This window comes from Bufo gargarizans, chromosome 2, assembly GCF_014858855.1.
Source record: "Bufo gargarizans isolate SCDJY-AF-19 chromosome 2, ASM1485885v1, whole genome shotgun sequence".
In the NCBI taxonomy this organism is placed as follows: domain Eukaryota; kingdom Metazoa; phylum Chordata; class Amphibia; order Anura; family Bufonidae; genus Bufo; species Bufo gargarizans.
Genome location: NC_058081.1, coordinates 272,316,974 through 272,330,383, shown reverse-complemented (window position 1 = coordinate 272,330,383; position 13,410 = coordinate 272,316,974). Strand labels below are relative to the sequence as shown.

The window sequence follows — 13,410 nt, the reverse complement described above, 5'->3', positions numbered from 1 at the left end:
GAATGGGAAAAAATGGTCTACTGCCACCTTCGTCATCCGAAGATAATAAAGCTGCATCTACTTCCCCGCTTTCTAGGAATTCTTCAGAACTGGAAACATCAGAATCTCACAAAGTTAAAGCGAACTTTTCTGTCTATGGTGACTGTGTTCTTTTTTAGATAGCAAGGTACTATTGACCTATTCCCTAATCATTTTCTTCATGCATCTAACCATAATCGGGGATTCTTCAGCAATGGTATTTTAAATGCATGCTCTACATAACGGTTTAGTATAGGCGGGATCTAGTTTTGTTTTACAGAGGCCACATTATTGTGCGTTTTAGCGACAGCTTTTTTAGGTTTATCCTAGAAAAATAAACACATAAGGCCAGGATAAACTAAGGGTACTTTTGCACTAGCGGCAGGACAGATCCGACAGGCTGTTCACCCTGTCGGATCCGTCCTGCCACTATTTCGCCATGCGGCTGGACTGCTGCTCTGTCCCCATTGACTATAGTGGGGACGGGGGCGGAGCTCCGGCGCAGCAGGCAGTGCCGGAGCTCTGCCCCCGTCCCCACTATAGTCAACGGGGACGGAGCGGCAATCCGGCGGCACGGCGAAATAGTGGCAGGACAGGGTGAACAGCCTGTTGGATCCGTCCTGCCGCTAGTCTGAAAGTAGCCTTACAATCTAAAAAGTCTATTAAATTGAAAATAGACCCATACCCTCATTCATACCACAGGTGCTGGCTCCATGCTGGAATACCTCTTGCAGTCTTGGATCTGTAAGAACCCTGCAAAGATCCTAAGGTAGGCTTTAACTGGGCTGAAGACATTTCTGAATCAAGCATGGGACACCAGGATCACATCATTAGTGCCCCCTCTTATATACCGGGTGCTTTTGAGCTCGTCACTACCGCTATGCTGTTTGAAAAAGAGTGCTCCTTTAAGCTCCGCCCCCTCTTACTTGCCTATCAGCTGGGGAGGCCAAACGCCGTACGCCACAAGGTGAAGCAGAGATCGCTCTACTGCATCTCCGTGCCTCCGTACCGCCATGTCCTCAACTTGCGTCCTCGCTCGCCTTTTATTTGAACACATTTTCTGCCCGCTGGCACTTTTCCATCGCATCTTGCTGCCCCCGCCATCAGATGCAGTGTGCCATCTTCAAGGTGTGTGTAGCGGGGAACTCACCCAGCCATAAATCCAGGGAGAAACTACTCCCCATGTAGCTTCACAAAATAAAAAACCTGAAGGTTGTCCTTCCAGGACAGGAAACCACTGAATGTGGGAGAGGCTCCTTTTAATTTATACCTGTGGGTTTCCTGTCCTGGGAGGCGGATCCTCTGCTGGTGCTGTCATAGGACATAGGGATAACAACCATTTTTAGACGGTGCAGTGGTCAGGAATGAGCATAAATGGGAACATTCGCTCAGCCGATCATTAGTCTGAGTAAACGGGCATTAAAGGGGTCACCAGGCCTAATGGCCACCACGCCAACAGTGGTGCAGTCCCACAGTGGTGTCCCATTCCCGTCCCATGACCAATCACTGGTCACATGCGCTAGAACAGCAGTGACGTCCAGTTCTAGCATATGTGATCGCTGAGGAGCCCGACTGGCAGGAGCAATCACAAAAATCAAACCACTTCTGATCTGACAGGGGCCATAAGTGGCCAACGACGGGGCAGCGGCACTGTAATGGCAGAACCACAGACAGGTAAAGGAGGTTTTTTTTTTGTTTTGTTTTTTTTATTGGCCACAGGTTAAGACACAGGGCTGTTGGCTCCTAGGCTGGAAATCCCCTTTAAAGTGAAATCATTGTACAATAAAAAGTTTCACAACTGTAATTTATTTTACTTCTTATGCCACCCCCCCTTCTAGATCTGTGCTTGCAATCAGTGAATGGGAGCTTTCTTCTTTATATCCTGAGGCTCTGATACACTTAGGACACATGCACACAATCCAATTATGGCTCTGTTAAAGCTCTGAGCTGTACTATAATATGGCAACACGACCATATCTGTTTCCCAGTCCACAAAAAATATGGACATACAGACGCTCAGATGTGGACAGCACATGGATTAAATATGTGTGCTGCATGCATTTTATTGGTGCAAGTGCAATGCGCAAAAAGGCCTTACTCTGTTTCCTATTGGCGTGTATGTGTCATGTTCGGTTGGATGCTGTATGGTCACACTAGCGTCTTGCCTTGCATTTTTACATGCCTACTACAGCCAGTGACTAGTTGGGGTGGTCACCTGCCCCTAGGCATGTTATAACATTAGCCAAGGTAACCAGAGAACAATGAGAGTGCTGCGGCCAGTGACGTCACGTTCATCAGTGACATGGCCTAGGAGCGGGCCAAGTAACCGGGCATGAGCTGTAAGACCAAGCACATCCGCTATACAGTGTCACTGCTGATCGGTGGGGGTGCTGGGAATCAGATACTGATGACCTATCCTGAAGATAGGTCGTCCGTATGAAACACTCAGAAAACCCCTTTAATCAAATAACTAAAAACAGGTAGAGTTTGGAGCATTGCTCGTAATGAAAATGACTGAATCGAGAGGATAACCTTCGACCAAATGACACCGATCATCAGGGAGTCAACTAGTCCCACAAATTCATCTACCATCTTGGCGACATAAGGGTATCTTATGTCGGAAATACACGTGAGAACTTCCTGTGAAACGTGCGGCAGATTTCATCCGTGGATTTGCATCTACAACCGCTACTGGTCCTCACATGGAGTTGTCCTATTCAGAGGGGCTAATGTACATCCGGCCCACTCACCCCAATTCCCACAGCACACAGTGGGGTGCAGATTTCAGTGCAGAAAATGCAAACGAATGTATAATTACTGCCCTAAGGGTACGTTCACAGGTCCATATTCTGCTTTTGTGGATTTTGCTGGAATTTTCCCCATGCATTGCAAAGAGATCCACAGTATAAAGCCTCTATGACACGTCAGTGCTTAAATCTGTGAGAAGGTGGTCAGGGATGCCTCCGTGAAACTGTCCGTGATGGATCCATGTTGGGTCGGTGTGTCATCCATGTTTCACTGACACTGCACAGCTGAAGCATCTCTTCCTGATGTTTCATGAAACACGGATGAAACACGGATAGCATCATGGACCCACAGACTATAATGGGCATGATGGATCCATGAACACGGACTAAACAGAGCATTTATCCGTGCCAAGAACACGGACCGTGGTAAAAACTAATGTGTGAATACACACATTAAAATCAATGGGGACACGTGGAACATTGACGTGTGAATGAGGCTTAAATCGAGTTGGGCAGTATATACAATCCAAAGCACGTCACTTTCCCCACAGACCCAGGCAGATTATATCCGCAATATGTGCATGAGATTTGTTTAAAGGGAACCTTGAAAAGAGTCAAATCTTCCTGAGAAGAGTCTGGTTATCCATAATCTCCTGCTCTCCCTGTCCATCTGCTGATGATTGGCAGTTCTCTCCTAGACAGAAAGGGAGAAAACTAGGTAGAAGCCTGTCAGTCATCAGCAGGTCGGCAGGAGAGCAGGAATTCATGAATAACCATGACTCTTCTCAGGTGGCCGTGACTCTTTTCCAGGCCCAGTCTGCAATGACTGTGATCTTGGTTCTCGGCAACCACTTACTTTTAACTTTTAAATGACAGACCCTTTAAAAATAACTCACCTGTCTCTACTTTATGCTGCCGTTAGTATGGGTAGCATAAAGTTGATGACAGGTTCACTTTAAAGGGTCACTGAGTTTTCACAAAACTTTTGATGTCATAGCATAGCAAAGATTTTTATCGGTGAGGGTCTGAGCACTGAGACCCCCACTGATGGCTACAAACAGGAGAGAGAAGCTCTCACATATGGCATTCTCTTCACCGCAGAGATCAGCCCAAAGACCTCTACTCACTTTCTCCAGCGAGCAGATCGGTGGGGTTCTCAGCACTCAAATCCCCAAAGATAGAAACCTTTCATATGGCTAGGACATCAAAAGTTTTACAAGAACTTAGTGACCCTTTAAACGTCACACGTTTTGCTGGTACTGTAATCGCTGCAGCATATACGCTCTATGTGGCGGTTCCCTGAGGTAACGGCACATGTCAAAGGTACTGACAGGCAGTGTTGAGCAAACTTGTGTTTTAAGTTCGGCGTCCAAAGTTCAGGTTCGGGTTATCGAAGAATCCTGTTATGGATTCCGCTACCACAGACCATAACGGAATTTAGAATCCATATTGCGATTCTTCGATAACCCGAAGATGAACTTTAGACGCCGAACTTAAAACACAAGTTCGCTCAACACTATTCTGGTTATCTAAGAATTCCGCTATGGATTCCGTTACCACAGACCGTACGTAATGGAATCCTTATCGGAATCCTTAGATAACCCGAACCTTGTACACCGAACTTGAAAACACAAGTGCGCTCAACACTACTGACAGCGGCGGTTCTTCCACAATGAGAAGCCCTCCCGGGCTGTCCAGTGACCCCTCACCTGTTCTCCTTGTCCACCTGGTTGATGTCCTGCTTGTGCAGCAGCTGCCTGGTCTTGGCCACATCCCCGGAGGACGCCGCTCGCTGGAACTTGCTGAGGTCCTTCTCCTTCAGCTCATAGCCCGCAGAGAGGACGCTGCCGGTCTCCGATGTGCTGGAGGAAGGACCGCTCTTCTTCTTCCTCCCGAAGCCGAATATCTTCTTCATCTCTCCGTTTACAAGGATGCTCCGGCCGTGAGGAAGTGTTGGTGGAAGGACAGGACCGTCACCCCAGTTTACAGCGCCCTCTTACCCACCTAGCTAAGTACACAAGAGCGTCCCATTGCTGAGGGTGTGAACTCACGGAGCCCGGGTCACCCAACACCCCATAGAATCGCCGGTGACCACCCCAGGGCGCACAGCCCAGTTACCAGTTGCTAAGTCCCTCCCCTCCCCCAAGCGTCGCACGGTTACTATAGGCAAGAACCAATTAGGAGAGGCTCGGGCTAAGCGACGCAGCGCACACTCCTAGCCCCGCCCACCGAGGAGACCGTGAGGCTGGATTGGTCACGTGACCGGCTTGGAAAGCGGTTGACTTCTTCCGTGTGCAGTGCGCAGGCGCGTTCACAAGGGAGAGAAGAAAAAGCAGAAGAGAAATGATAGTCCTTCTAACCAACATAAGACCAGCTCCAGTGATTGTGGATAAAATGCTGTTTAATATATAAAACTAAATATATTACACTTATATATATATGCAGCTAAATAAATAGAATAAACCTAAAATGCTAATAAAAATGAACAGTTTCTTTCCCTCTGTAGAACCGTATGCGGGCAGGGTTGCCAACCATCCAGAAATTTTTGCACAGTCTGTAAAAATAGATGTGTGATTTTTCTGAGGCTGATGGTACTTGACCAGATTATTTTGGTGGTGATTATTAGAGATGAGCGAATCGAAACCCACAAAGTGCAATTCGATCCGAATTTCAGGATAAATATGATTTGCCTAGAAGCTGAATTTCCTCTCGCTTTGTGTCAGCGAATCAATTTAACCTGAAATAGTATAAAAAACCAAAAAAATTCAAACTTACCTCCTCCATTTGCTCGCAATGGACCACCAGCCTCTATCTTGATTGAAGATCTCGGCCGAAATGCCATGTGGCGCGAGATTTTATCATGTTAAATCCGAAATCACTTTGTTTATAACTTCGGATTAATACCGTAAGGAGATCCGTCTCCATACAGCATTAGAATGTATGGGCTCCAATGAGCCTAAGTTAGTTATTTGCGAAGTCACGCGTGACTTAGTTGAATAACTTTGGTAATTGATTTGTAAACTGGAAAACCACTTTTAAACCTGAAACCGAACTCGGCTTCAGTTCTGGGGTACAAGAGTTATTCCGAACAGTATTAGGGTCCATTCACACGTCCGTAAATGTTTTGTGGACACCGGCAATGTGCATTCTGCAATTTGCGGACTGCATATCGCCGCCACTATAATAGAAAATGCCTAATCTTGTCTGCAATTGCAGACAAGAATAGGACATGTTTTATTTTTTTGCGAAACGGAAGCACGGATGCGGAAGTGTGGATCCGCGGATGTGGACAGCACATTCCGGCCCTATTGAAAATGAATAGGTCTTCACCCGTTCCGCAAAATTGTGAATGGACCCTTATTCCGAAGCATGGAACGAAGTGACTCCGGATGTAGCATCGACGCTTGCTTCGCTCATCTCTAACTATCATCATTTTACAGCTTTATTTATCAGTATTTATCAGTATATTGAGTTATAGACCTGTATTACTAAATAAATTAGGCACATCTCTGCCCTGCCGTGTGCCAGAAACAGAAATCTACGCCAGCTACAGGATGGCATAGACTTCAGCTATAACTTCTGCCATTTTCTGGTGAAAGTTCTAGTATAGCCGGCGGGCCGTACGATGTCCCGCCCGCCCAAAATGCCATACCCCTTTTCTAGACACTTCAGAAAGTGGCTAATTATAGTGCACGTATGGAGTGTGCCATAAATTGTGATTTTTGTACGCCACTATTGTGGCGTAAAGAAATTGGTGGATGTTCCCTTATGTGTGCCAGGAAACTGGCGCATTATTACACCAGAAATCTTCAGGCTGGAGTAGATTTGAAGATAACAAAGTACACTGGTGCTCCTGTGATAGAGGTGATAGTGCTGCAGTATAAACCTAGCCAGTACCGCGTCGCATCTGGCTGATATACACAAATACGTAATAAAACCGAATGTTATCCCCCCTATCTACCAAAACTGTCACCACAAACCCACTCAATACAGAGCGCTACCACCTATACACCGCTGCCCTGAGGGTAGATCTTGCACTGGAGTAAATCTATATCTCAAGCGTGACCTAACCGAGCCTAACACCCTGTCAGTGGTGTGTTCCTAGTCTTTCCCCAGAGAGCTGGAGTCCTGGTAAGCAGTTCCAGATGTTCATAGGAGTATGCCCTGGCCGGCGGCACTTCTCCTTCTTTGAAGGTTACACTCTGTCCCTAGTGCTCTGTGACGTCACAAGAACTTACTGGAGCCTGCAAGGATCAAACCCAACGCGTTTCGGAGAGTATGCGCTCTCCTGGATCCCGGATGTAGGACTGGAGCCTGAACATATGGAAGCCAGTACGGAGAACCAGAGCAGCAGGGAAAAGGTAAGTATGAAACTTCTCTTTACAGAGGTGGGCAATTGGATTAAAAGTCACTGGGGAAGATTTATCAAACTGGTGTAAAGTAGAACTGGCTTAGTTGCCCATAGTAACCAATCAGATTCCTCCTTTCATTTTGGATAGCTCCTTTGGAAAATGAAAGGAGGAATCTTATTGGTTGCTACAGAGGACTAAGCCAGTTCTACTTTACGTTTGCTAAATCTCCCCCACTATTGGGTGCACATACATCAGTCGCGCTTTGCCAGTTCGTTTTTTGCAGATCTGGACACAACTGATGTAGCGCAGTGCACTTTGTTCTCCATAGACTGATAGTGCTGTATGAATTTTTCTATCTGACACTACCCAGCAAAACAACAGATGTGTTGGATATACAGTACAGACCAAAAGTTTGGACAAACCTTCTCATTCAAAGAGTTTGCTTTATTTTCATGACTATGAAAATTGTAGATTCACACTGAAGGCATCAAAACTATGAATTAACACATGTGGAATTATATACATAACAAAAAAGTGTGAAACAACTGAAAATATGTCATATTCTAGGTTCTTCAAAGAAGCCACCTTTTGCTTTGATTATTGCTTTGCACACTCTTGGCATTCTCTTGATGAGCTTCAAGAGGTAGTCACCTGAAATGGTTTTCACTTCACAAGTGTGCCCTGTCAGGTTTAATAAGTGGTATTTCTTGCCTTATAAATGGGGTTGGGACCATCAGTTGCCACAGAGTTCTAGCAGCAGACACATCTCTAGAACAACTGTTAAAGGGAGTCTGTCACCACATTTTAGCATGTTAGACCGTTAAAATAGGGTTATGTGATCCACCCAGAACATAAAAACGGTACCTTTGTTGTAGAAAACTGACTTTTCTTTTTGCCGAAAATGAACTTATAAGATTATGTTCTGAGCCCTCTCAAGTGCCCAGGGCGGTCTCTCAATCCTCGGAGCCCCAGGCAGGCACCTCCTAAACGGCTCATAACCCCGCCCTCCGTGCGCCTCTGCCCGCCCGTTTACTCCCCTCCCCTGTCCTTTTCCACTGCTGCTGTGTGTGGTCCAAATCGTAGCGGGTGCATGCGCAGTAGGTATTGCGATGCCCTGCCATGAGCGGGCATCGCATTGCACATGCGCCGCTACGATTTGGACCGCACAGCCACAGTGGAAAAGGACAGGGGAGGGGAGTAAACGGGCGGGCAGAGGCGCACGGAGGGCGGGGTTATGAACCGTTTAGGAGGTGCCTGCCTGGGGCTCCGAGGATTGAGAGACCGCCCTGGGCACTTGAGAGGGCTCAGAACATAATCTTATAAGTTCATTTTCGGCAAAAAGAAAAGTCAGTTTTCTACAAAAAAGGTACAGTTTTTATGTTCTGGGTGGATCATATAACCCTATTTTAACGGTCTAACATGCTAAAATGTGGTGACAGACTCCCTTTAAGAGGAGACTGTGTGAATCAGGCCTTCATGGTAGAATATTTGCTAGGAAACCACTGCTAAGGACAGGCAACAAGCAGAAGAGACTTGTTTGGGCTAAAGAACACAAGGAATGGACATTAGACCAGTGGAAATCTTTGCTTTGGTCTGGTGAGTCCAAATTTAAGATCTTTGGTTCCAACCACTGTGTCTTTGTGCGATGCAGAAAAGGTGAACGGATGGACTCTACATGCCTGGTTCCCACTGTGAAGCATGGAGGAGGAGGTGTGATGGTGTGGGGGTGCTTTGCTGGTGACGCTGTTGGGGATTTATTCAAAATTTAAGGCATACTGACCCAGCATGGCTACCACAGCATCTTGCAGTGGCATGCTATTCCATCCGGTTTGCGTTTAGTTGGACCACCATTTATTTTTCAACAGGACAATGACCCCAAACACACCTCCAGGCTGTGTAAGGGCTATTTGACCATGAAGGAGAGTGATGAGGTGCTGCGCCAGATGACCTGGCCTCCACAGTCACCGGACCTGAACCCAATAAAGATGGTTTGGGGTGAGCTGGACCGCAGAGTGAAGGCAAAAGGGCCAACAAGTGCTAAGCATCTCTAGGAACTCCTTCAAGACTGTTGGAAGACCATTTCATGTGACTACCTCTTGAAGCTCATCAAGAGAATGCCAAAAGTGTGCAAAGCAGTAATCAAAGCAAAAGGTGGCTACTTTGAAGAATCTAGAATATGACATATTTTCAGTTGTTTCACACTTTTTTGTTATGTATATAATTCCACATATGTTAATTCATAGTTTTGATGCCTTCAGTGTGAATCTACAATTTGCATAGTCATGAAAATAAAGAAAACTCTTTGAATGAGAAGGTGTGTCCAAACTTTTGGTCTGTACTGTATGTGAACGATCTCATAGAAAACTATGGGATCAGTTCTATCTCCAGTTTCCCTCTGGCATTTTCTGAACCATGCTGGATGGGAACTGAGATGGATCACCATACATATGAGAAGGGGGGCTTAGGGACTTGGATCTGGTGCTAACATCTTGGTGCCAGATACCTGTAAAGCTCCAATGGGTGTGGACCCGCTGTGCCACTTACCGGTTTGCCTTTGGGCCAAACTTGGGAGCGGAATCTAAGTGTTCCCCTGGTTTTCACCCTTTATCCTGCTCCAAGATGTGGAAGCTGGTCTTAGCTGCAGGGGAGACACCAGGTCGCTACCGCAAGAGTGGTCCCGGTTGAGTGGCAGCTGGCCAAGCAGGCAGGAACGCCCTAGTGCAAGCACTGGGGATACAGGCAGGTGGGGCGAGCTGTCGCTGGATGGAAGAAGTGCAGCAGCATAGTCAGATGAAGAAGAGCTGAGTTAGTGATTAAGCAGAGCTGAAGCTGTTAGAACAGCAGAGCTGGATAGCTCAGGTGCAGCAGGTGTAACAAGCTGAACAGCAGACAGAGGTGTGCTCGTCAATTCGAATCATACACTTTAGAGCAGCGAGGTACAGGAGGATCAGGCAGAGACAAGGTCAGGATACAGGCTAAGGCCCCATAGAAATGAATGTGGTTGCGTGAAAATCGCAAGCATCCGCAAGCAAGTGCGAATGCGGTGCGATTTTCACTGTATTATTTTTCCTTATAACATGGTTATAAGGGAAAACAATAGCATTCTGAATACAGAATACATAGTATAATAGTGCTGGAGGGGTTAAAAAAAAAAAATATTTACTCACCTTCTCCTCTTGATCGCGTAGTTCCCGGTCTCTTCTTTACTTCTTTAATGATGAGCTGTGGGCTAAAAGACCTGTGGTGACGTCAGATCACATGCTCCATCACCACGGTGATGGACCATGTGATTGGAGCACGTGATCTGACGTCACCACAGGTCATTTAGCCCACAGCTCATCATTAAGTAAAGAAGAGACCGGGAACTACGCGATCAAGAGGAGAAGGTGAGTTAATTTTTTTAATTTTTTTTAAACCCTCCAGCACTATTATACTATGCATTCTGTATTCAGAATGCTATTATTTTCCCTTATAACCATGTTATAAGGGAAAATAATACAATCTACAGAACATCAATCCCAAGCCTGAACTTCTGTGAAGAAGTTCGGGTTTGGGTACCAAACATGCGCGGTTTTTCTCATGCGAGTGCAAAACACATTACAATGTTTTGCACTGGAGCAAAAAAATCGCGCCTCTTATCCGGGCCAAAAATATGACGCCCGTGTGAAAGAGGCCTTAAAGAAATAGGATGCGTGCGGCTCCTACAAGGTGCAACTGAAGCTGTCGCCACCTGCGACAGTGCAGTAAAGGTGGTCCAGATCCTGCAGCGGAGAAGCGGAGCCTTGTGTGCAGTTCGACTGAGGTACATAGCAGGATGCGCTGCACGCTGGCGGCTGCCAACTGCCATTGTTACAATACCACAGGACACCTTCAGATGTATTGTGGAGTCCATGCCTTGATGGGTTAGAGAGCTGTTTTGGTTGCACAAAGGGAACCCACACAATAACAGGTTTTAATGTTATGGCTGATTGGTGTACAGGGAGTGCAGAATTATTAGGCAAGTTGTATTTTTGAGGATTAATTTTATTATTGAACAACAACCATGTTCTCAATGAACCCAAAAAACTCATTAATATCAAAGCTGAATATTTTTGGAAGTAGTTTTTAGTTTGTTTTTAGTTTTAGCTATTTTAGGGGGATATCTGTGTGTGCAGGTGACTATTACTGTGCATAATTATTAGGCAACTTAACAAAAAACAAATATATACCCATTTCAATTATTTATTTTTACCAGTGAAACCAATATAACATCTCAACATTCACAAATATACATTTCTGACATTCAAAAACAAAACAAAAACAAATCAGTGACCAATATAGCCACCTTTCTTTGCAAGGACACTCAAAAGCCTGCCATCCATGGATTCTGTCAGTGTTTTGATCTGTTCACCATCAACATTGCGTGCAGCAGCAACCACAGCCTCCCAGACACTGTTCAGAGAGGTGTACTGTTTTCCCTCCTTGTAAATCTCACATTTGATGATGGACCACAGGTTCTCAATGGGGTTCAGATCAGGTGAACAAGGAGGCCATGTCATTAGATTTTCTTCTTTTATACCCTTTCTTGCCAGCCACGCTGTGGAGTACTTGGACGCGTGTGATGGAGCATTGTCCTGCATGAAAATCATGTTTTTCTTGAAGGATGCAGACTTCTTCCTGTACCACTGCTTGAAGAAGGTGTCTTCCAGAAACTGGCAGTAGGACTGGGAGTTGAGCTTGACTCCATCCTCAACCCGAAAAGGCCCCACAAGCTCATCTTTGATGATACCAGCCCAAACCAGTACTCCACCTCCACCTTGCTGGCGTCTGAGTCGGACTGGAGCTCTCTGCCCTTTACCAATCCAGCCACGGGCCCATCCATCTGGCCCATCAAGACTCACTCTCATTTCATCAGTCCATAAAACCTTAGAAAAATCAGTCTTGAGATATTTCTTGGCCCAGTCTTGACGTTTCAGCTTGTGTGTCTTGTTCAGTTGTGGTCGTCTTTCAGCCTTTCTTACCTTGTTTGTTTTAAAACTTTTTTTATTGTTTTATCAGCAATAAAAACATACTCATTGACACTCGGATGTAAATGACATAAGTCTGAGACACAGATACCAGATGTCGTAATGCGTATCAGAAATAATGGACATACTCCACATTCCGGTAACATATCCAAGTATAAGAAATAGGTCATCACGTAAATTCAGAACATTCAGTTAACATCCACATACAAAACAAGTAGTAGCGGACAAACACAGGTAAGTGGGGTGAGGTAAGATAAAGGGATAAGTAGCGGGGGGGGGGGGGTAAAGCAAGTAGTTGGTGCGTGAGATATTCTCAATAACCTGGGGACCTCGCCATATTAAGGACAGTCAGATGGTATAAACTCTTGTAAGTCTCATCCATATGAACTTAGAATTGCTCACCTTCATGCAAGGGCCGACATTCAAGTATATTTAGTAATATCCTATCCAAAGCAATCAATTTAGAGTAAAGCGCCTATATGATCTCCAGGGGTTCCAAATAGCCTCAAATTTAAGTGGGGATCCAGAGTCCCAATGTACTATCTGCTCAAGTCTACATATCTGATCACATTTGACAAACCATTTCTGGATTGGAGGTATTCCCTGTTGTTTCCAGCATGTCGCAATGAGAAGTCTAGCAGAGGCCAGCAAAGCCGTACACAAAATTCTTATATTCTTTGGACCCTTTATATCATTATACAAACCAAACAGGCAAAGTTTTGGAGTCACAGGGACATGCATCCCACTCATTTTTGATAAAACTCCACATACTGCTTCCCAAAAGGGCGCTATGTGGTCACAAGACCACCAAATGTGTGCATGAGTACCCACTTCCCTATTACACCTCCAACACAATGGGCTTGTAGTAGCAGGAAACATACGGTGGACTCTTTGGGGTGTAAAATACCACCTAGTTAGGACTTTATAACTGTTTTCTTGTACCTTGACACACCTGGACACCCTAGCCGGGGAGGGCAAAGCGAGTTTCTTCTCAGCTGTTGAAAATTTGATTTGTAAGTCTAACTCCCATTGTTGAAGAAAGGTTGGGCTGTCTATTTTAGATGCGGACATTAAAATCTCATATAGTTTGGATACTTTCCCTGTGGGATCTTTAATCTGTGTAACTAACTTCTCAAATGAGGAGTGGACTATTACCGTAGGTAGACGCGTTAGGTACTGTCTTAAATATCTGATACAATAGTTTCAGCCTTTCTTACCTTGGCCATGTCTCTGAGTATTGCACACCTTGTGCTTTTGGGCACTCCAGTGATGTTGCAGCTCTGAAAT

The 13,410-nt window shown here is 45.5% G+C and overlaps 1 protein-coding gene across 4 annotated transcripts in view; it reads right to left on the bottom strand.

The window, feature by feature from the left end:
* Positions 1–4,937, bottom strand: part of ANKRD26 (ankyrin repeat domain 26) — a 94,247-nt gene extending 89,310 nt beyond the window's left edge. For all 4 annotated transcript variants that reach the window (XM_044280287.1, XM_044280288.1, XM_044280289.1 and 1 more), the window contains exon 1: positions 4,475–4,937. In XM_044280287.1, the coding sequence (XP_044136222.1) occupies positions 4,475–4,680 (206 nt within the window). In that variant the 5' untranslated portion in view covers positions 4,681–4,937. The remainder of the gene's footprint in view (positions 1–4,474) is intronic.
* Positions 4,938–13,410: the final 8,473 nt, after the last annotated feature.